General features: G+C 49.2%; 3 protein-coding genes across 4 annotated transcripts; 2 read left to right on the plus strand and 1 right to left on the minus strand.

Annotated features, from left to right (window-relative positions):
- Positions 1 to 32: 32 nt before the first annotated feature.
- Positions 33 to 7867, plus strand: LOC122190244 (arf-GAP with dual PH domain-containing protein 1-like). 2 transcript variants are annotated; one of them, XM_042890089.1, is made up of 11 exons: positions 33 to 878; positions 1891 to 2021; positions 2359 to 2450; positions 2535 to 2617; positions 2906 to 3018; positions 3819 to 3965; positions 4370 to 4453; positions 4800 to 4862; positions 5156 to 5227; positions 5744 to 5975; positions 6063 to 7867. In XM_042890089.1, exons 1-11 carry the CDS (start codon positions 791 to 793, stop codon positions 6089 to 6091), a joined length of 1134 nt encoding a protein of 377 aa, XP_042746023.1. In that variant the 5' UTR covers positions 33 to 790; the 3' UTR covers positions 6092 to 7867. The 2 variants fall into 2 exon arrangements, with proteins under 2 accessions (XP_042746023.1, XP_042746024.1); XM_042890090.1 differs by lacking the exon at positions 5156 to 5227.
- Positions 7868 to 7954: 87 nt separating this feature from the next.
- Positions 7955 to 9467, plus strand: LOC122190245 (urotensin-2 receptor-like). The gene has a single exon (XM_042890091.1). The coding sequence runs from the start codon at positions 8349 to 8351 to the stop codon at positions 9342 to 9344; it is 996 nt and encodes a 331-aa protein (XP_042746025.1). The 5' UTR covers positions 7955 to 8348; the 3' UTR covers positions 9345 to 9467.
- A 1555-nt stretch (positions 9468 to 11022) lies between these two features.
- Positions 11023 to 14275, minus strand: LGALS1 (galectin 1). Its single transcript, XM_042890048.1, has 4 exons — positions 14169 to 14275; positions 12901 to 12983; positions 11544 to 11715; positions 11023 to 11223 (listed from the first exon to the last, which is right to left on the minus strand). The coding sequence occupies exons 1-4, from the start codon at positions 14175 to 14177 to the stop codon at positions 11080 to 11082; spliced, it is 408 nt and encodes a 135-aa protein (XP_042745982.1). The 5' UTR covers positions 14178 to 14275; the 3' UTR covers positions 11023 to 11079.
- Between the last annotated feature and the right edge of the window lie 7483 nt (positions 14276 to 21758).

Genomic DNA, 21758 nt, shown 5'->3' on the forward strand with positions numbered 1-21758 from the left:
CGGCTCCGCACAGCACTGCCCTGTGGGAGGTGTGGCGCTATGAGGGCTGTCCCTCGGCCGCCATTTTGTGCCTAGGCGCGTCTCTCATAAAAACATTATTTCTAAGTAGTGTGTCGTTGTGCGGTGGTGCCTGGGTTGTGCTACTTAGCCCGGGCAGGTGTGTGTGAGGGTAGATCTCAGCTCTGAGTCTGTCTCCGAGACGCGGGAGCAGTTGTGGTGGGGAGTGGTCTCGCTGCTGGCTGACTGGGTTGGCTTTAGCTGAACTCTTGAACCCCTCGTGACCTCCCGTCCTCGCTTTAATGAGTGTGACTCTTGCTTGGCGGCCAGCTGACTTCGGTGGAAGCTCCGCAAGTGTTGTGAAGGGAAGCGTTGGCAGAGTCAGCCCACAGAGCGTGGCAAGCACTGCCGCCTCGTCCCAGGTCACCTTGTCTTTATCAGCTCTCTGGCTACTGGGGTTCTTTTCCTGGCCAGTCCTCTCCCCAGCAGAAATGCGGAAAAACCAGTTCTGTGGTTAATTACTGCACTTCCCTCCACGCCCATGGGTTCGGCTGCCTCCTCCTCCTCTTTTCTCCCAGCCTGGGTGCACTTCGGCCTCTTTGCCCCAGCCTGTTCTCTGCCGGCTCAGGTGCACCATTAGGCCTGCATATTCATTCTGTTAATCTCAGGGCTTCTCCTGCCTTCCCATCTTGTTCCTGCAAGGCCTGCTGGTGGCTCCTTCTCCCTCAGGGTGCACCGCAGGTGCAGAAGACACGGGCACCTGCACTGCCCAAGAGGGTGACAATTTGACACCATGGCTGGAGGTGATAAGAGCATGAAGGCCCTGAGGGAGGTGTGGAGAAGAGCAGAAAACTCATTGTGTGCAGACTGCGGGAAGCCGGGTGAGTCCCTGAGGGCTGGATCTTCTGAGGATGGGTCAGAAGAAAAGGACTGGGTTTGGTCTCTAGTAGCCGTTGTGGCCAGCTCAGTGCCTTGAGGCATATGAGAATGGAAAGGAGTGATGCTAGGGGATGGTTGTTGGAACCAGTGCAAAGCCCAGCAGTGTTGTGTGAGTTGATTCCATTTGTCCAGGCTGCAGGGGGTCCCAGAGGTGGGGGAGTAAGGGAAGACAAAGGAGATGCTGCCACAGTGCTGGTGGAAAGAAGGACAGGGACGAGGTAGCGCCAAAGCTGCAGCACTGTGGATTGCAGTCGTGTTGGATCTCAGACACAAATCAAAGTCATGCCCAGTCAGGACCTGAGAAGAAAGTTCCCAGTGGAAACCTAGCTGCTCCAGAAAAAAGGCATGATTCAGGAGGGCATTGTCTTGTCTGTGACTCAGCTCTGAACTGACAACTTGCCATGGACAACCTGAGAGGTTTCTTGTACTTAAGAGCTTATCCTCTACAAAGGGTACCGGTTTGAAGTCTACCAGTACTGCTAAAAATGACTGTTGCATTTCTTCCAAAAGGTACATGTGGGTTGTACCATCCAAGACAAATTAATTTGTCTAATTAATACCACTTTACCTTCTTAAATTTTCCCCTGAGAATTCTGATTTTACAGTTGCTTTTCACTTCCTGAGCTAAATAGTATTGTGGGTTTGCTGTGTTGCACGAAACAGCTCCTGGAGTCTCAGATGATTCTTTATCCAAAGGGAATTTACAGAGCGCTTTGGAGTTTTCCAAGGTTCAAGTTAATTGAGATTCAGATTAAGCAGTTGAAGCAGGAGGAATGCAGCAGTATGATGCTTTTTCTAGACTGCCTTCTGTATGCTTGGTTAATTAGTCAGCTCAGCTGAAACCATGGTTACCAAGATCTCCATTTCTCAGTAATGCATTCTCATTTGAGGCATATCCCCCCCAAGGAATTTACCACTTCTGGTCATACCTTCGCCCCTTTTTTATGCCCTCAGATCCTGACTGGGCATCCTCTACCTTGGGTGTCTTTATATGCCTTAGCTGCTCAGGAATTCACCGGAACATCCCTAGCATCAGCAAAGTCAAATCCCTGAAGATGGACCACTGGGATGATGCTCAGGTGCAGGTGAGAACTTTGTCCCACTGGTATGTTGGGGTTGAGTCTAGGTTGTACACCATCTCTTCTTTTGGCCTTTGGCCTCACAAAGTTGGAGATCAATGTAACTTTGCTACGTGTGCTTAACTGGGGATAATTCCTCTTAAATTGCTGGGAGGATGTGCTTGCCTTGAGTGCCTCTTCGTGCCCTATTACTTTATGGCTGGCACAGATCTCTTGCATCTTATCTTGACAACGTTTAGGGTCTTTATTGCTCATGGTTACTGATTTCTCAGTTGCCAGCTCCATCTAGACACAACATAAGTCTACATCAAAGAGAAGACACTAACTCTCTTTCTAACTGCAGTTTCTGGCCAAGCATGGGAATGCTGTGACTAAGGCCGTGTATGAAGCTCACATCCCTATTTACTATTACCAGCCAACCTACAATGACTGCCAGTAAGTTGCTGCATACAAATGAAAAGGGGGATGGCAGTTCTGGATTGCTGTAGTTTGTTTCTAAGCTGTCACCTCTCCTTGTAGGGTGCTGAGAGAACAGTGGATACGGGCCAAATACGAACGGAAAGAGTTCACTGAGCTTGGAAAACAGCTACTGTACACAGATGGTAAGAGCAGGGCATAACTTCAGAATTGCTGCCTGTTGCCTTTTCTGGAAGCTTTTGAGCACCATGAAAGCTCATCAAAGCTGCAAATCCCACAAGTATTCCCGAGTACCTGCCTGATAGGTACAGAGCATGGGCTTGGAGGTGTTTAAATTGTAGGAAGTGTAGTTTGGCACTGCTGTAGGTTGTTTCCAAGCATGGTATTACCAGCTGGTGTTGCTCAAAACCATTTGCTTTGCTGGTGGATTCCTCTTGGGAGAATAGTCTTCAATCTGACCTTTCTACTCTTAGGGGTGAAGGAAGGCATCCTCTGGAAGCGAGGTCGAGACAGTGGGCAGTTCCAACCCCGCAAGTTCCTGTTGTCAGAGAGAGAGGGATGTCTGAAGTACTTCACCAAGCAGGATGTGAGTATAGTGGTCAACTCAGGGCTGTGGGGTTATGGAGACTCTTCTATCTCTGTGAGATTTCCTTACTCACTCAGCCAGAGATGGTAACACATCACAGAAGAGGGATTCCCTTCCAACTACTGACATTTCCCCTGCATCTTCACTTCGTGCTTCACCACATCCTTACCTCTTCAACAGTTTCTTTGCTCATGGCAGGGAAGCAATCGCACTTCCATGAGACTCCTCTTTTCTTGTCTCACTTGTTAATCTCCAAGTGCAGGACTGAGATACAGTCCTACAACATCACTGCTGATCGGCAGGTTGATCTTTCACTTCATCCTAATCCATTTCCCTGGCTGTACAACCCTGCGCTGTCCTTGGAACCAACCTCACCTTACTGTGAACTTAGTTGCCAAAAACACTTTAAGTAGGGCTTTTCTGCTAGTTTGTCTCCCTGAAAAAATGGGACAAATGCTAGTATACTGCCACAAGTGAGGAAATGGCTTAGGATAGGGAGGGCTAGGTGTAAAGTCTTTCCTTTTGGGGCCAGTTAGCCTTTAGACCAGGTCAGCTGTAAAGTCAGATGCACTTTCAGCATCTCACTGGTTGTCCCAGAGTAGGCACAGTTCAAATTTATTTTGGAAGGGCTGAGCCATTATTTGGGCATGCCACATAGGAAAGAGAATGTGTACAACTGGGAAGGAGCAATTAGTACATTTTTAAGACCTTCTAACCCTGCTTTATCCTACTAAGTCAGTCACTTAGATCACTTTCCCACTAGAATTGCTCATGCATGACCAATGCTATTCTGTTCTCAGGCCAAAGAACCCAAAATCAATGTCAAAATAGATGTCATCAATGCTACATTCCAACCAGAGAAGATTGGGAACCCCAATGGCTTGCAGATCACCTATCTCAAAGACAACAAGACTCGGAATATATTTGTCTACCATAAAAGTGGAAAGGTATATTGTTTAGCATCACACTGCAAAGACATTGAGGCTGATTGGAGAATTAACTAATACCGAGTAGCATGAGGAATGAGTTGGGATAGAAGGTGTGTGCATGTGTGGGAATTGCTGTAGGTAAACAGGTTGAGAATTCTGATTCTCTGTGTGTCTGTCAGAGAGTTTTGCTGCAGGGAGCAGAGCAAGAGCACTGGCTGAGTGGGTTTCTGTGGGAGGAGCTGCTGCAGAAGGTGTGCAGATGTACTGCCTGTGCTGTCTGTATGTGTGTGTGAGGGTGAGGCCTGGAGAAGGGAAACCTGGTTGTTTTTGCAGCTGACATAACGTGGGGTGCAGCTGGATGAGTTTGAGTGTCTCACTGTGGCTGTCCCTAAGCTTTCTGTTCTCTCCTGTTTTATTTTCAGGAGGTGGTGGACTGGTTCAATGCCATTCGGTCCGTGCAGTTCCATTATCTGAAGGTAGCATTTCCCATAGCCAGCGATAATGAGGTAAGGCAGCACTAGAGTGCAGTGCTGAGTCTCCTGCTGATGTTCGGTTGCTCTGATAAAAGAGCCCATTAGTTGTTATTAGATCTCCAGGCACACAAGTGGAAATTGCAGTATTTAGATAGAGAAGTGAAAAAGTGTGCATACAGGAGCCTGGGATGACAGAGAGCAGCTCATTTCTCCTATTTCTGGGCACTCTGGAGACCAAAGTGACTCCTAGCTAAGGCAGTTCTACAAACATGACTTTAAAAGGGAGCTGAATTTGGGCAAACAGAAGGAAGGCCATGGTGTTGGAAGTGAACAGCAAAGCAACATGGCTAAGTGAATGTTACTCTTACCTTTTTGTCAGATTAAAAGCCGGCTGACAAGAAACTTCTTGAAGGAAGGATACATGGAGAAGACAGGTCCCAAGGTGAGCTGCTTGGGGGTGAAGAAATCTAGCAGGGACCTCCCAGAGAGCCATTGATTTTCCTCACTCCATTGTTTTTCTCCCAGTTTCCCCATCCCCACCCTCTATTCTTTTGACACTACAGTGGGACTGAAAAATTGCTTTCAGTTCCTCACTCTCAGCTTAGAGGGAGAAAGAAGGCTGCTGTTAAGGCAGGGGCTTGGTTCAAGCAGTTGTGCTGAATTTTGGGCATCCATTCGCACTGCTCACGGCAGAGGGCACTGTCACCTTACGTATGTCACCTCTTCCCTTTACAGCAGAGAGAGGCTTTTAAGAAGCGTTGGTTCACACTGGATCACCGCAGGCTCATGTACTTCAAGGACCCTTTGGTGAGGGCGAGATCTGACCTCTGACAACTGTAGGCAACAGTGCTGAGGGCAGGGTCAGAGTGCAAACAGAGTCTTGCTTCTTTGCTTTGCTCTGTTGTAAGGGAGGCTTGTGGGTTTCCCAGTGGCTCTGAATGGACTCTAGGTCTTCCCCTTTCCATCCCACTTTGTTCATCCTGCACTTTCTTTGTTTGCTTACTGCCTGCAAACAATGGGAACCGGGAAGGTTGTGGTGCAAAGGTCGTGGTGTCAAGGGTGATGCCATGGAAGGTGTTGATGGAGAGGCAGATGCAGCTTTCTCTCTCTCAGACCTCTCGAGGTCTGTTCTCCTAAGTTTTCCTTTCAGTCACTGTCTTTGGGCGTAGCCTCCCGGTTCTGAATCCCCTGACCACCTTCAAGTCTTGTTGCTGCTATCTCTTTGATCCTTATCCCTTCTCCTGCTGCCCGCAGGAGCTCTGCTATTATTAGTTGGTTCTTCTTGGGTACAGTTAATCCCTCTCTTTCCCTCTGGATGTGCAGGATGCATTTGCTAAGGGTGAGGTATTTGTGGGCAGCAGAGAGAATGGCTATAGCGTCCAGAAGGGATTGCCTTCAGGGACACAAGGCAACTTCTCTTGGCCCTATGGCATCACCATTGTCACGCCTGACCGAGAATACCTCTTCACCTGCGAGACAGAGGCTGACCAGCTGGACTGGATCACAGCTTTCACAAGCATCATCAACCAGGCCATGACACCACAGGAATATGCCAGTAAGCGCTTGGATGGTGTTTCCTTCTCCTCTTGCTGCCCTGCCACAGAGTATTGCCCTAATGCACTGCCTTTTTTCTTCTCTACAGTTGAAGCCTACTTCAAGTTTAAATCATAGGAAGCCGGACAGGAACCTTGCTGTAACTCAACTCTACCTGGTCCTGTTGGGTGGGCTATCAGAAGAGGAGAGAAGATTGATGTCAGAGAAACACAGTGCTATTGCAGCCTACTCTTTGAAGCACTTTTTTTTTTTTTTTTTTCTCTCCAAGAACAATCTTCTTTTTAAGCTGCTTCAAGTCCAAGACTTTGTGAGACTGAATCCTCAGTGCAAACTGTCAGTGGTAAATTGCTGTGATCTGACTGGATGTTGACAGGCCTTGCCTGTTGATAGGGCCTCAAAAACTTAGCACTTGCTGTGGTGGACATGGGACCTAGCATCACATTTGCAGGAAACTGCAGGCAGCCTTATGCAAGAATGCACAAGGTTTAACCTTGTACAAGAAAACAGCTGCCTTACTGGAGATAATGCAGTTGGCTGTAGAGGCTGCTGGACTAGGAGAGACTTTCATTACAAGAAGTGGCTTCTCTGCTGGTGACAGAGATGTAAAACATCTGGTTATTTAATCAGCTAGAGCTACATTTGAAAAAGGTCACGTAAAAGATTTAATCTAACAGTCATGTGAGATGTGTTTCTTCCAGTCTATATGGGCTTGAGAGCTTCGGACCATGTTTGTATGGAGATCATCTTCTGACTGCTCCTGAGCTCAGAAACAACAGTTATGTATGTATATGTAAATGGACAGTGTGTGTGTACCCACAAGAAAAAAGTGGTGGGAGATGAAATACTGCCCTAGAGAAGACACTGTGAGGGACATTCATGTTATTGAAGTTCAGCTGTCAGATTTGAGTCTCTGTAGTTAAACCCATAGAGAGAGGCTGGCTCCTGCAGGGAGCAGTCGATAGCATGTCTTCTATATGCTTCTGACACACTGTTGAGTCTAATACAGCCTAGGGGTTGATGTCTGAAGTTGGAATATGTGAGTATCTACTGCCCTATTCTCTGGGTGTCAAAGTCCTGTCACTTGCTTTCTCACCTGTACGTTATATATGTATATGTAATATACATTTATGCAGTAGTGTATAAGGGAAGTCTTATGTCTGCTCTCTAAGACAAACGAAGCTCAGATGTGGGGAAAAAGAGAGCAGGGCAGTGGTTGGCACAAAGGGCCTTGCAGCACGAATGTCATACTGTGATACTCCAGTAGAAGGCAGTGGTGCCCCAACACACTTTTGCTTCCTGCTCTTGCGAGGCAGGCGAAGGAGATCTTAGAGGAGGAGGAGGGTGGCCTTTGGAGAGAGGAAGGAAGGAGTGGAACTGAAATAAATAGCCCCTTGATCTTTAGGAGCTTGATGGTTACTAATGACAAGGGTGGGAGAGTGCCAGGCTATAAGAATGGGAGATCTTTGGTGGTCTGTGGGAGTCTTTGATTGCACGACTAGGGACTAAATGCATTGACTGCACCTCAGGAGATCTTTGGCTTTGAGTGCGGGGCAGGCCCTCTTACCTTAGCTCAGCTAAGGGTCAGGGGGCAGCATCAGTTCTTTCAGTTTTCAGGGCTGATCCTTGTTTCTCTCTTAAAGCCTCAATTGTTTTTCCCCTCTTGCCAGACTCAGAAGTCTTATCCTTCATTAAATCTTCCTTCAAAGGAGGAAGACTGAGCAAGAGGGAATGGGGAAAAGAAAGAGAGTAAAAAAAAAGGAGGAGAGAAGGAAGAAGGAATGTATCTTCTAAAATAGGAGCTCCCCTTGTCTCCTTGGCTGGTGACTAGCAGCTCAGTACAAATTGGGACCACATTCACACCTGTGTGTGAAGCTGAGTCAGACACATTCCAGTGCAGTGGGCAAGGCAGCTCTCCAGGGCTGGGCTGGGGGGACACTTACCCAGCAGCAGAGCTGAGAGAACACAGAGACTGGAGAGAAGGAGGAATGCACTTGTTCAGAGTCTGCTGATTTTCTGCCCAGCGAATACTGGAGGAGCAACAAGTGAGGAGCTGGTGAAGAAGACAGACATTTCTTCTTGTCTGGCAGACATTTCTTTGCACCTATCAGTCTTGAAGGAGAGAAGGTGCTGCTTTTTCAGCCTGAGGAAAACCAGCAGACGGCACTTGTGGTGAACGAGATTGGCAAAATAGACTGGATGGCTGGAGGTGAGGAATAGACTTCTCTGGAGACTTAGGTTTGCTGAGTTTGTGCCATTCATCCCTTCCTTGGCTGCTTTTGTTAGAAGTAGCTGTGCCCCCTACAGCAGGCAGGAAAAGCAGGAGGAAGGAGAGGGTCTCCAGCAGCCTGATTGCTCTTTCACTCCATCCCCAAAGATGTCTTGCAACTCTTCCCTCATCCATGTAACGCCTGGCGAGGACCTTGAGGGTGGCAGCTTCTTAGAGGAAAGCAGCGGTGAGGACGACATCAGCAGTGTTCTAGGAGGGGACAGCCCCGTGACAGGGCCTCTGGGCACAGCGCTGCTGCTCATGTGCCTCATTGGGATGGTGGGGAACATCTACACGGTGCTGGTGGCCTCTGGCAAAGTGGCAGGCCGCTCGGCAGGCTCCTTGGGGGTCTATGTGATCAACCTCGCCCTGGCTGACCTCCTGTACCTCTCCACCATCCCCTTCGTGGTCTGCACCTACTTCACCCATGACTGGTTCTTTGGAGATGTGGGCTGCAAGCTTTTGTTCAGCTTGGACCTCCTCACCATGCATGCCAGCGTTTTCCTCCTGACCGCCATGAGCCTGGAGAGATACTGGGCAGTAACCAGGCCGCTGCGGTCCAGGCGGGCTGGCAGCGCTTACCGCAAGCCAGCCAGTGCCATCCTCTGGCTCCTTGCCTTCCTGCTTACAGCCCCCATGATGGCAATGACCCAATTGCGGGAGGGTGATGGTCCCAACAAGCGCATCTGCATCCCCACGTGGACGCCAGCAGCCTTCCGCCTCTACTTGACGGTGCTCTTTGCCACCAGCATCCTGGTGCCCGGTGTGGTGCTGATCGTTGTCTACACCCTCCTGGTCCGGGTGTACCGCTCTTCCACCTGGCACCCGGGACTGTCAGCGGCCGGCCGGGCTCCCTCCCAGCGTCTCTCCTCCAGGATCTCTGCCATTGTGGTGGCTTACTGGGCCTGCTTCCTCCCCTTCTGGGGCTGGCAACTGGCTGGGCTGTACCAGCATGAGGGCATAGGCATGGGCCCTACTGCCCAGGCCTACCTCAACTTTGGTGTCACTTGCTTAGCCTATGGCAACAGCTGTATCAACCCTTTCCTCTATACCCTGCTAGCCAGTAGCTACCGCCGGCATCCCAAACACACGAGGAGGCCATAGCACCTTCCTGGCTTTTGTGTAAATATTGGGGCTCATGGGGAATAGCAGGGGGAGCCCTGGGTGACAAGCAATGCCCTGAGTGAGGGATATCACCCAGGTTTTTGCAAGGGTTGAGTAATGAAATAAAAGTGTTGTCTTATTTGCTGTCTTGTGGTGTGTTCCATCCTTGTCATCAACCTGGCATGTTCTCTTTCGTGCCTTTTGCAAGACTGCTTGAGGATGCTCTTCCCAGGGATCCCAGTTCTGGCGTGTGTGAGGAGTCCTCCAGCCCTCACCCTATGCAAGACCAGAGTGGGTGAAAGGGTGCAGTCAGCATCTATATGCCTTAATTATATATCCAAGGAGCTCAACCACCCTCACTGCCTCTCAGGCAACGGACAGAGCTGTAACAGAGCCCAGACAACAGTGACTCACAAATATCATGGGAGCTGTGAGTCACATGAAGAAGCAGCCACGCTAGCAGGAGACCTGAATAAGATTCATCCCCAGCCTGTGGTGAAAATTTCATTCAATTTCCTTCCCCTCACTCTCACCAATATTTTTGAGGAATCTTTCTGAAAAATGAATCCCAAGTGCAATTTGAAGACATTGTGCTATGTGTGAGTTTGCCCTTCATAAGGGCTCATTAAATGGCCTATCACCAGCACTGTGTCCCTGCTGTGGGCAAGGACATCCCTGGTCCTCTGTCCTGCTGAATGTACCCCAGGTTGTGACAACTTCAGTGACACAAACTGAGCCACGTCTTACATCTTGAGTCCATCTTACCCAGCACAGCTCAATTCCATACAGCTAAACTTTCTTATTCCCAGACAAGACAGCCTTATCCAGCAGCAGAGCTGAGAGAACAGAGACTCAAGAGAAGGGTGGCAATACTAGATGCTGTTTTTACTATCACAGACGTAGCCTTAAAGAGCAGGCTGCAATTGTACAGAGCAGACTGGTTTTGAACAACAGGAGGCTTCAAGAGATCTGGTTTAAGAGCCTCAACCTGCTTGTACACCCCAAATATTCCTGCCTCCCATCCCAAAAGTCCATCTTGAGCCTAGCTTCTCTTCCCCAGCCCATGTTTCCTAGCAGATGAATCTTACTCTGCATGAGTCCCTGAGACACAGCAGCTGGCAAATCCTCATGAATTATGGAAAAAGAATGGGAGGTGCTGCTGCCTTAGGAACAAGCTCCCATGCACCAGCTGCTCTGCAGCTGCCTAATGGAAAGAAACAGCCTGGCCAGGCCTGCAGGGTACCTTTGTAGGACATCAAAGTGTTCGTCCTTCACCTTGCTTGTGGTCCAGCTCAGAAATAAGGTCCTAAAGATTGCGTTCTTCTATCAAGGCACAGCCTTCCCAGCAGCACTACTCAGTGCTGCTTACAGCTTTACATAGCATCAGACTGAAAGAGTCAGTGGCTTTGCCAAAGGTACCCTTCCACTTTTTTCCTGCACAGCAGTATCTGGCCCTAACACTGTTTCCCACTCAGACTCTTCCTGGGCTTTTCACTTTCTTACTTCCTATGCTCTTGGCACAACCTAGCCTCCCCTTTCCCACCATGACTTTGAGGACCAATGATCACTCCCACCCACATCTGACATTCCTACACAGTAAGTTATTACCATCCCAGTTTCCCCAGTTGTCCAACCCTGTAGGTTTGTGATATAAGAAAGGTTAATCCTTGAGACCAAGTAGAAGAAAACACATTTATTGATTACTTTTCTTAAATTTTGAGACAGATGTGAGGAGTTACTCCCAGCTGACAGACCGGAGCGTGAAGTCTCCATGTGTATCAAAGTAGTCAAAGACAGAAAGACCAAGCCGATTGGGGAATGAGAACTGGTGGCCTGGCAGGTGGACGGTCACATCGCTTGGGTTGATGCTGAAAGTGATCTGCAAAACAAATGGAAAAGTCAGAGAAAACTTATGTCAGGATACCCTCAAGCCTTCCCCATTCTTCAGAGTGAACGTGCTCAGCAGCACAGCTTGCTCTTCAGCAGCAGGAGTGTTCTGTCTTCCAAGTGACACCTATGCCTTGCTTAGTTCAACAGTAACATCTCTTGGAGCTACACAGAGCTTGCACATTTGATTCCCACCCTTTGCCACTGCTCAAAGATCTGGATGGTGGCACTGACCAAGCAGGAGAAGCCAGCCACCCCCTGTACAGACAGCTCAGAGTACAGTACATACGGAGAGTGTATCCCAAGCTATACCTCTATTGGAGCTCCCTTCTGGAAAGGGAAGACTGTCTCCCTTTGCTCTGTACCCCACTCTTCCATTTTCTTTGAGTTGCACACAATGAGGTTCACATCACCATGAGCATCGAAGCGGGGGTTGAAGTGAAGTCCCAGGTGGGTTGAGTCCTTGCCCAGATTCATCACAAAGCTGCAAAGAAAGGAGACAAACACCATGTTGCATGCTGCACACTGAGTCTAGGTCTGTTCTGTCAAGCCCAGCTGACGGTGCCGAGGTTCAGTGTGCAGCCCTGAACATGGAGTTACTCTGCACCCAAACCAGCTCCCTAGAAGCTGCTTGTCACTGCGTTCTTTCCAGCCCTAAACAGTTAGCTGGTGCTGCACCCTGCCTGACAGCCACTGCTTCTCCCCATCCTGCAGGCAGCTGCAGTAATTACCATCTCATTAGCTATCCCAAAGCGTCTTGCAATGGTAGTGGGAGGAAACAACTTCCCAGCCTGCTGTCCACCTTGCCTCCAGGCCTCTTACTGAGATGAGAAGTGAGGAGGAATATTATTTGGCAAGAGAAAGCCCAGGAGGCTTCACGCCGACAGTATCAAACTTCAAAGGCACTGGGAAGAGCTGTGACATGTTTCCTGGAACACCGCTAGTGCTGGTACAGCACTCCAGGCTCCACCTCACTTAACAAGGAGTCCTGCCAATAGCAGAGCTGCGTGAGGGTTGGGAACTACTGCAGAGTCCCCAACCCTGGGCCCCAGCCATTGATCCCTGCAGAGATAAGAGCACTTCCGGTGCACCTGTCCACTCACTACTTTTTCCCCATTCCTTCCCCACCTGCATACAAGAGGCATCTCTACTGGATGAACACCCTGAGACCACACTATCACCTCCAGTGGGACCAGTAGTTTTACCACTGGCTTCATCATGGGTCTGTGGCTCAGAGCATCCATGACCAGAACACCCAAGATGTCCCCAGCTGCTTGAGCTATAGTCTTCTGCCCAAGACAGCAAAGTACAGAAATGGTGCTCCTGGGCAACCTTCGTGCAGGGGAAAGGATGTGGCTTTTTAGGATGGTCACAAGCCACATCTCAGTATAGATTGAGCTTCCATTTCCTTTACTCTGTGCTATAGAGGATGTGGTCGCTGCCAGTGCGTGCAGCTGGAGCTTCACATCTGCTCTGGCTTAGTCCCTTGGCAGTAGAGCATGTCTGCAATGTGCATTAGGCAATGACTCACCGGGAAACACTGTTGGTGTTAACCCTTTTCAAAGCTGCTCCACTCCCACCCAAGGGAGGGGATTCCTTCTGTCCTCACTAGCAGAAGCCAACTCAGCATGGTGCTTTGGCCACACCGGGGTGGCACAGCTCAGCTTACCTTTTGGCATTCGGTGCGATTATCCCCTTGACAGTGAGGCGCTGGCCAGGCTTGAGACCCAAGTTGGTGCACACTGGTCCCTGCTAAACATGGAAGCAGAGACATTAGCTCAGCACCTGCTAGCTCACTTGTTTTGGCAGCTCTCCTTGCTGCCTCAGTATAGTACATTGCCTTGGACCAAGGGAGAGGCAGGGATGCTCCCTTCCCCTAGGGCAAGGCACATGGGACACCTCAGAGAAGTCACTCCAATCAGACAAACCATGTGCCCGATTTCCCAACCTCCTTCTTTGCTGCTGTCATCAATGTGTCTATATTTCATGGCAATGAAGTGAAAGTACCTGCAAGCTCCCATCACGCCCATTCTGTCCTGAACACACCCATGTACTGTATGGGTCTCATATCATCCCAAGGAACCTGGATGTGCAGGGATGGAGCCTCCGCTCCGTTCCCCTGGCTTGGATTTGGACCTCAAACCTTGCTTGGGTCCAGGAGCTCAGACATTCCACTCTCTTGTGTCCAGGGGCTTACTTCCTGAAAATTTAACATTTGCAAGAAATTTGCATGCACCTTTCTGCGTTTTGTCAAACAGAAAGAAACATCCTACTACTCATATCCATATGTGCTCATTGCCCAGTCTGTTCCCTGGCATGACCACAAGAATTTTTTCTTCTACCAAGGTTTCATTTGCACTTGGGGCACTCCCTGATTATTCCTTCTCAGACTACTGCAAGAAATCAAAGTGCAAACACTTCCCTGATACAAGCATCCCTCCAACAGTCCTTGGTACTCTGAGAAGGGCACTTTAGAGAAGTGCATTTTTGTACGAGAAATAATGACTGAGTGACTCATGAAAACTGCAGCCAGGAAGCAAGCAATAGGGCAGCCCAGAAAAGAAGACGCTTAGAAAGCAATAAATACTACTTCAGCTGCCTCCCTGGAGCAGAACCTCTGCAAAACAGGTTACCCCAGCTCAGGAACCAATCCAGCAAGGACCCCCCACATATCTCCCCAGAGGAATCCTGCAGGGGAAGAAAAAACCAAACTCCTGACTGAACAATCAACAACAAGAAATAACAAGAAATAGCAGTCACCCCTCTGTAGGAGGTGCAGCAGGGATCTTGACTCCCCCAGCAGCAGAACACGCAGCTCTAACAGAGCCTCCAACACAGGGACTGATGAGCAGGTAGAGGGTAGCACACCCTGCTGCCAAGCCAACATCTTCCCCATAGCCCTTCTGGGCTCCATCCTCCCATTCCCTCCCTACTCACACAAGACATGGTGCTGCTATGCAGGCTGATGCTCCTCTCTTCCAAGGTGCAAAAGTCCCAGGCAAGTAGCTGCAGGACCACACCCTTGCCTTTAAGTAGATGGAGAGCTGACTAGAGCCAGCCCTTCACCAACCCCAGCTGCCAATAGGATCGAGAATAAGGTGGGAGGAGCTGGTTTGGGGGAAGGGAAGACATGTCTCCTCCCTCCCTCATCCAGGCCCCTCTCCGGGATGCTAATCCCAACCTTTCCAAGCAGGCTGCTGGCCACTCCAGGAAGAGATCCAGCTGTGTGTGGCCATGAACTCAATGGAAAATAGTTTCACAATGAGTATTTTATCCAAGCCTTTCATCCCACATGGAAAATGGTCAGATGGATCAAAGCTTGGCAGAAAGTGTCTGAGGGCTGGGCTCTTCATCTCCGCTAAACCAGGAGCCAGAATATCACTGAGGGTATACAGTGCCTCAGGAACTCTCTATGGTCCAGGTACAGAGGACTGATGTTGCATTTGGGGAGCCTCAGCCATACCAGCAAGCCTTGTGATCCCCTAGAGCTGTTCAGCTGGTGACCCAGACCTTGCCACCAGCTCTTGTAGGTACAGGATCCAAAAAAGGGAAAGCAGCGACTTCTGCAGATCCCTAGATTCCCTCAAAACCACGTTGGAGCAGCAAGCCTGGAGGAGCCCTCTTGGAGAAATGGGGAGGAATCATCCTAGAAAGCTCAGTGTCAGGCTCTTGCAACTACTCTGGGCACGTTTGAAGAGCTGAGAAACAGAGGGATGGGGGCAAAATGCTCTGTTATAATAAACTCTGGGATCTATAGGTCTTTTAGCTGCCTCCACTTTGTGTACCCTTTGTGGCAAGCATGATTCATTCTGGGTGAAAGGATCCCTTTGGAAAAAGTTACCCAATTACTACATGGCTCAATTGTAATTATGCTGAAAGAAGAGGAAAAAAATCAGGCAGCAGGCCAAGCCTGTGGCTTCAATCTTTCCTTGTCTTGCATATTTGTCTCTAAATCACAAGACGCTCTGTGATTTCCTCAAGAGGAAGAAAAAAGAGGCGAAACAGAAACGCACTGAAATGCTTTCTTCTTCCCTTTCTATGAGGCCCACTGGTTCTCCATATCTTTAGGGCCGAGGACGTGACTGAATCCACTTCTCTCACCCCAGTCAGTCATGCAGAACCCCAGAGGCTTGTTGGGTACTTCTAGTTGGTGCCATCAATGTCAGCAGAGGTAGCAGGGAGAGCCTCCTACCTTCTGAAGCTCAGGAGGGAACAAAATTGTTCCAGCTTTTGGGCCAGGTCTCTGAGCACCCTATGACACAAGTGGCTGGATGAGGAGGGATTGTTTCTTTGCAAGAAATAGTGGACCATGAAGGGAAATTTCTAGATATTTGCTCATGGGGGAGGCTGTTTAAAAAATGATGGGGAGGTTCCATGTCTCCTGCAGTGATTCTGGAAGCTGTGCTCTGTAACCTGTTCTTGGTAGACATCAGCTCCAGGAGTCATGCATGCCCAAGGATGTTCCTCCAAAACTTGCTGGGAAGATTAGAGACTAGCTTATGGATAACAGGTAACAACAAGAGAGGGAATACCATCCCAGGACCCAGAGGAGATGCTGGAAGGGCATTCACATCAAGGAAATTTGACCTTTAGAACCAAGTCTCCCTTTGGTGGCCCATGCTTGTCTGTTTGAATCCCAGGGCTCTCCAGTGGCTTTTCAGGAGTCCAGAATAAAAATGCCTGACATTAGCACAACAGAGTATCCACTCTAGGAGGCATGGGAGTAGTGGGATGTCCCCTTGTCTGTGGGCCATCAGCTACCAGCACTGGTACAATGCTGTGTCTCCCTTCCTACCGTTGGGTTGAAGCCACTATGGAGAGATGCCAAAACCTAAAGGTTGGAGATCAATGTCCTTATGAGGCATGCATGAATTCAAGGAAAGGAAGGTCTCTGCTCACCATGTTCCTGGCAGCACTCCTACCCACTTCACCGCACTGAAGATGCAGAGGTATTGGCCTTTTATTTTCAGGACAGGATTGGCATGGGAAGGGCCACTGTAGGTTGAGAAGGACAGAGCCAGGACAGTTAGATTTGGTAACTGTCACCTCCAATCACCTCATTCTTTATCAGTGTTTGTCTGGTCAGCCAACAAGTGGATGTCCTGGCTGATTATCAGCACATTTGATGTGCTAAAGATGGAGATGAGGAAGATGAGTATAAGTCACAGCAGATTTTGGTGGCACAGGTTCATTCTGCTGTGTGAGAACTCATCAGTGGGATACATTTCTTCTCCTCTTGCCTTCTAGCTAGGAGATGTCTTCTTTATGTAAGTGGAAGGAAGCGAGTTGACCTTATGCTGTTGCTGCAAACAGTGCCCTTGGCCATGACAAGCTACTTGGCCAGAGGGAGCTGCAGGTAAGGAGAAAGGAGCACTGTCTGTGGGATGTTAATTCAGTAGCACCTGAGCCTTGGTTATGAGGGTGAGGCAGGTGATATCTACAACTGCACCTGCCTTCTCCAAACTGTGATCTTGTGCTCTAAGCAGGACAGGGCGAGGAGAAGGGGAAATGGGAGAGAAGGCTACTGTGACAGGGGCTGACCAAATTTGTATTTACAAGTGAACATGAGGCCAGAAATCACAACAAAGAGACACCGTGTCAAGCATGTCCTATGCTAGGGGTTAGGCATCCCGCTCAGGTCCTGGCCAAAGACATCTGTGGTTTCATGATTAAGAGACAGCTCAGCTCCTGAGAAGGCTCACTGCCCTCTCACTAGTCTTCCTTTGCACAATGTCCCCATCTCTTTGGAAACTGCAAATTGCCCTTGTTTGGTGAGAAATCCCAGACAATCCTCAAACAATTGCTGCTGCCTGTGGGGCTTAAGATCAACCCTTAACTCTGGCTGTGACCCATCATTCCTGTAGGAGGAATCAGACCCCCATCTGTTACTGTTTGCCCATGGTTTTCATTGTAGCTCTTCCTCTACAGCCTCAGCTTTCTGCCTGCACTCCTCTAATGCCGAAAGCACCCATGCTGATCTCTCCATATTGAGGTGACACCATTTATTGAGTTCTCAGTTCCTCTCATGGATATTCCCGCCCTTTCCAACATAGATGCTGCAATTCAGCTTGGGATGAAGATGGAAACATGATTGCAAAATATGAGTTTCATCACTGCAGCTAGCTTTAATGCAGGTACTGCCTTCTGGTCTTGCTGATAGGCATTGCTGTGGATCAGCATAACTAGACGGATCCTGAGCGCTGAGGGTTGAGTCCAGCTGTTTCAAGTCAAGGGTTGACCTGCTCAGCATTGTGTTGAATCATAGAATCATAGAGTCATTAAGGTTGGAAGGGCCATCTAGTCTAATCATCAGTCTATGCCTGTGACCACTCTACACTATGTCACTCAGTGCCACATCTACCCTTTTCTTGAAAAAAAAACCCCAAAGTTGTTGAGCTATTGGGTGGCTCTAACCAAAGTCTTTCAGCAGCTATCGAAGAAATATCCTGGTCAGACACTTGTCTGAGGGCATCCTGAGCCTAAACCTTGGAGGACTGGAGAAGGGCTTGCCTGAAAAACCTATGCACTACGTGATCAAAGTCCACCTGTACACATCACTCCTCAGCTCGCAAGGGCCTCTTTAGGCAGCAATTACTCCCTCTGTGATTTGCACATCTTTAGACAGGGAGAGCATCTTTGTACCTGTTTAGCCACTTTGTGTTACGTGGGCTGTGGTTTTTCTTTAATTCAGGATTAGGTGCACTAAACTTGGATTTATTATCTTGCAGACTCCGAGCCTCACATCAGGAATGAGCCACAGCAGGATCTCCCAAACTTTCCTGCTGGAATGTTTCCGACCACATCCAATTTCCTGGATTAAGAGTTGCTTATTAGGCTCCTGCTCCTGCTGACTCCAGGATCTCTGCTTTCATTAAATCAGAATGGAAATTTGTTCCCCAGTGGTGAAGATAACCCTGCAAAAGTTATCAAAGAGTGTCTAGGCATTGTAACTTATCTGGGAGAGCCTGAAATTACAGCTTGGGGAAGCATGGATGACTCTTGCTCATGCTAATGACAGTGGGATGTATTGGACACACCTCAAAGTGCTGCTGGGGTGTTCCCCAAATTGGGGCTCCCCACCTCCACCCCCGCTTTGGCCGCTCATATCGGGCTCCATCTCACCCCCAGGGCATAAACCCCATCCAGGCACAGCCTGTTTGTTGCACCTGGTTTCCTAGTGACATCTGTGAGGCTGCAGGATGGGCATAACATCCTGGCCAGCTGCTGGGACATGGATGGGAAGCAGCTGTGCCAATCCATGGACATGGCTGACTCATGCCATTTAGGTGCCTTCTAGTATGCCACAACAATGATAAGCCACCAATGATGATAGAAATATTAATGGTACAAAAAAAAAAAAAAAAAAAAAAGACAAGACTTTGATCAACTCAGACGTGAATCCCACAACAGGTGACTTATCTGAGAGATTTCAGGCCATTGCATTTTGGTTTAGGAGCATCTGGCACAGGGTAGCAAGCAAAGGAATAGCAACCCAAGCAGGGTAGCAATCCAAGGAATGGTGGCCTGAAGCCTTAGGAAAGGATCCCCTTATTTGTTTTTTGTTTGTTTGTTTGTTTTGTTTTCATTTTATTTTGTTTTGTTTTGTTTTGCCAGAGATATTCACTGACACAGGCTGCCCAGAGAAGCTGTGGGTGCCCCATCCCTGGAGGTTCAAGGCCAGGTTGGATGGGGCCCTGGGCAGCCTGAGCTGGTGGACGGCAGCCCTGCTCACAACACAGGCTGGGACTGAGTGGGCTTTAAGGTCCCTTCCCAACAGTTCTGTGATTCTGTGATTCTATGTTGCTCACAGTGGTACAGCTCAGATGGGGTGTCCAACTCTGACATGAAGTTTGAAGCTGATAATATTTCTTATTTTGAAAACAAGCAAACAAACAAGAAATCAAATTCTGAATGTTGTGATCAATTTCCATTTTTCCTTAAATGAATATTTCTGAATAAACAGAAAGAAAGAAGAAATTAGAAGCGTTGGGGTGCAGCGTGCTTTGCTCTGCTGTGCAAACACTGCAGAAGAGACTTCTATCCTGACCTTTAAGCAGTGACATGTTTTGAAAGCAGAGCTCCAAGCTCAGCAGATGCTGACGAGAGGGAAAGCACTGCTGCCACTTGGCTGGACCTTGGCTAATGATTTCCGTAAGGCCTGCAGCATCATCCCAGTGGTGGAGAGAAAGGGAATATGACCCTGTGAGGAACATTCCCGGGCTAATCGTTAGTGCTGGGAATACAAGGGAAAGAAAATGCAACTGCACGGGTGCTGCAGGAGGCACAGGTGTATGGGTGCAGATGTGCAGGAGAGCTGCAGGCTACCAACTGGCTGCAGTAACACTGCTGCAATGCCTACATCAGCATCCTCACTGTAGCTAAGAGATCTACTATTTATTGACTCTATTTCAAACCTAAACTACCTGCTGAGGCACATTACCTGTCTGGGGTTGCTGTCTGTTAGGAGTGACTTTTGAGACACACTGGGCAGAGGTTTGTTTGCTGTGTTTAATATGCAGATTGCAAATGGGTGCCGTGCTGGAACATGTTGAGGCAGCCCAGGCACTGGTTTCAGCTCTTCCAGGAGCCAAGGCTGGGGAGCAGCGTGCTCATGGAATACAGGCACGTTCCTCCTGCAACACCCATGGGACCGAAACTCAGCCACGATGTGTGTACAAAGCAGCCTGCATAGGTGATCCCAAAGCAAGGGAACTTGAATTGGCTTTGCTGGTGGGATGATGAAACTCTAAAGCACACCGAAGCCAGCATGCTTCTTGACCCACCGACATTCCCTCAGAAGTCCCAGTCTCATCCCTCATTTTGTGCCCCATTCTATAGGGCTGCCCTGAGCCCTGTTGGATAGCACAGCCTGCTGCCATACAGGCGGTTGGAACAATTGCTCTCCTGCTCCTAAGATGCCTGTTCTGCACTGGGATGAGCTGCTGAAATGGGAGAATGTTTCGACACAGCTGGGCAGCCTCCCTTCCCTGAGGCACGGCAGGCAGAAGAGACGTGCTGCTTGGGGATGGAAAGTACTGTGCTCCGATGCTATCGCGGATCAGAGGCAGTGGGAAATGCTGGGGCGCGTCATCCCATGATGCTCCCACCCATGAGAAGGGGATCACGGCTCCCCGTGGGGCTGGTGGTGCTCTCCAGGGACACATGACATTGCAGTGGTGGGGCTGTGCTGCTCTCCTGGGACTTCTCCCTCCTTTCAAGAACCACGTGGATGTGGCACGGAGCGGCATGGTTAGTGTGCGTGGTGGGGATGGGCTGAAGATTGGACTAGGTGATCTTAGTGGTATTTTTCAAACTTAGTGATCCTGTAAGTCCATCAATTGTTTCGGATGAGCCCTATATGGCCCATAGACAACTGGGCCATGGGGCATGTACTTTCCTCTGTGCCAGTGCACTGAAACAGGGGTTGGAGAGCTTGGCCAGTTGTGGGAGAAAGGTCACCTTCACACAAGCACTTACTCCACTCCCTCTTGTAATAATCTATTTTGGTGCCTATGAAATATGGAGCTACATGCTCATTTCCCCATGGCCATCAAGATTTGCATGTGCATGCGAGTCTCAAATCTTACAGTCTAGGAGTTTTCTTGTGTAGGGTAGATTATCTTCAAAACACCCGGACATCTAAGATGTACAGCCTTCAGGCTCTTGGGCACTTACTCAAGAACAGGTGACAACCAGGATGCGATATTTCCATTCCCACCAAAGCAAGCTGTGAAAAGCAGGGAGATTCTCCTGGCCTCTGCACTCATGCAATGTGCTGGTGCTATAATGCTCTTCCTGCCCTGCAAGGAGCATCGTGAGTGCAACAGTGGAGTTGGAGTGGCGCATGCTCTCTGCTGGGCTCCTGCTTCCATCCGCATGAGAAATCTCTGAGCTCGATTTTGGTGGAAAGATGCTGTTCTCTGTCTCCCAGAGGATTGTGGAGTGGTCCAGAAAGTGCCAACCCCCAACACACCCCTTGGCAAGAGCCAAGCTAGTGCGTGTTCAGGACAAAAGCTATGGGGAGGAAGGTCTGTGAGCAAGCAGGCACCAGCCATGACTTTCCTAGAGAGAAATGCGTACAGAGAAATAGTCTCACCCCTTCTCAACAATAGCAACATCAGCATGGATGTGTGCTGTGTGCCAGGGCTCTCAATGCCTCTGGGGACTTTGTGAGCCCCTGACAAGATGCAGGGAGAAATGCCATTCTCAGCACAGAAACAAAGGCGGTTGTTTCCCTTTGCCTGTTCTTTCAGGATAAAGGGAAGGGAAACCAGTAGAGAGCTAAAAGGGGCCTCCTCCCCATGCAGAACTTTACTTGGTCACCCTTCAGGTCCCAGACACCCTTGGGGTCCCAAGTCCTCTCTTGAGAACATGGAAGAGGTTGGCAGGTCCCAGGGATACAGAGGCTGGGGTCAGGCCAGCCTCAAAACACAGGGCTCAGCCTTCTTTAAACTGAGGCAGCCAGCTGGGATGTTCTCGAGGACTGGTCCTGGATGCTGACCAGCTCCTCACAGAATCACTGCTTCC

The sequence above is a fragment of the Lagopus leucura genome, unplaced genomic scaffold (assembly GCF_019238085.1).
Source record: "Lagopus leucura isolate 7727_CA_CO unplaced genomic scaffold, USGS_WTPT01 Super-Scaffold_100159, whole genome shotgun sequence".
NCBI lineage: Eukaryota > Metazoa > Chordata > Aves > Galliformes > Phasianidae > Lagopus > Lagopus leucura.

Excerpts from the sequence above, each read along its gene's own strand:
- LOC122190245 (XM_042890091.1), top strand. The coding sequence starts at position 8,349 with ATGTCTTGCAACTCTTCCCTCATCCATGTAACGCCTGGCGAGGACCTT.
- LGALS1 (XM_042890048.1), bottom strand. Across the intron at positions 11,716-12,900 it reads ATCGCACCGAATGCCAAAAG|CTTTGTGATGAATCTGGGCA; the intron begins GTAAGCTGAGCT and ends CTTTCTTTGCAG. Across the intron at positions 11,224-11,543 it reads AGAAGGGAGCTCCAATAGAG|ATCACTTTCAGCATCAACCC; the intron begins GTATAGCTTGGG and ends TTTGTTTTGCAG.
- LOC122190244 (XM_042890089.1), top strand. The coding sequence starts at position 791 with ATGGCTGGAGGTGATAAGAGCATGAAGGCCCTGAGGGAGGTGTGGAGA. Across the intron at positions 2,022-2,358 it reads GGGATGATGCTCAGGTGCAG|TTTCTGGCCAAGCATGGGAA; the intron begins GTGAGAACTTTG and ends TTCTAACTGCAG. Across the intron at positions 5,228-5,743 it reads TGTACTTCAAGGACCCTTTG|GATGCATTTGCTAAGGGTGA; the intron begins GTGAGGGCGAGA and ends CTGGATGTGCAG.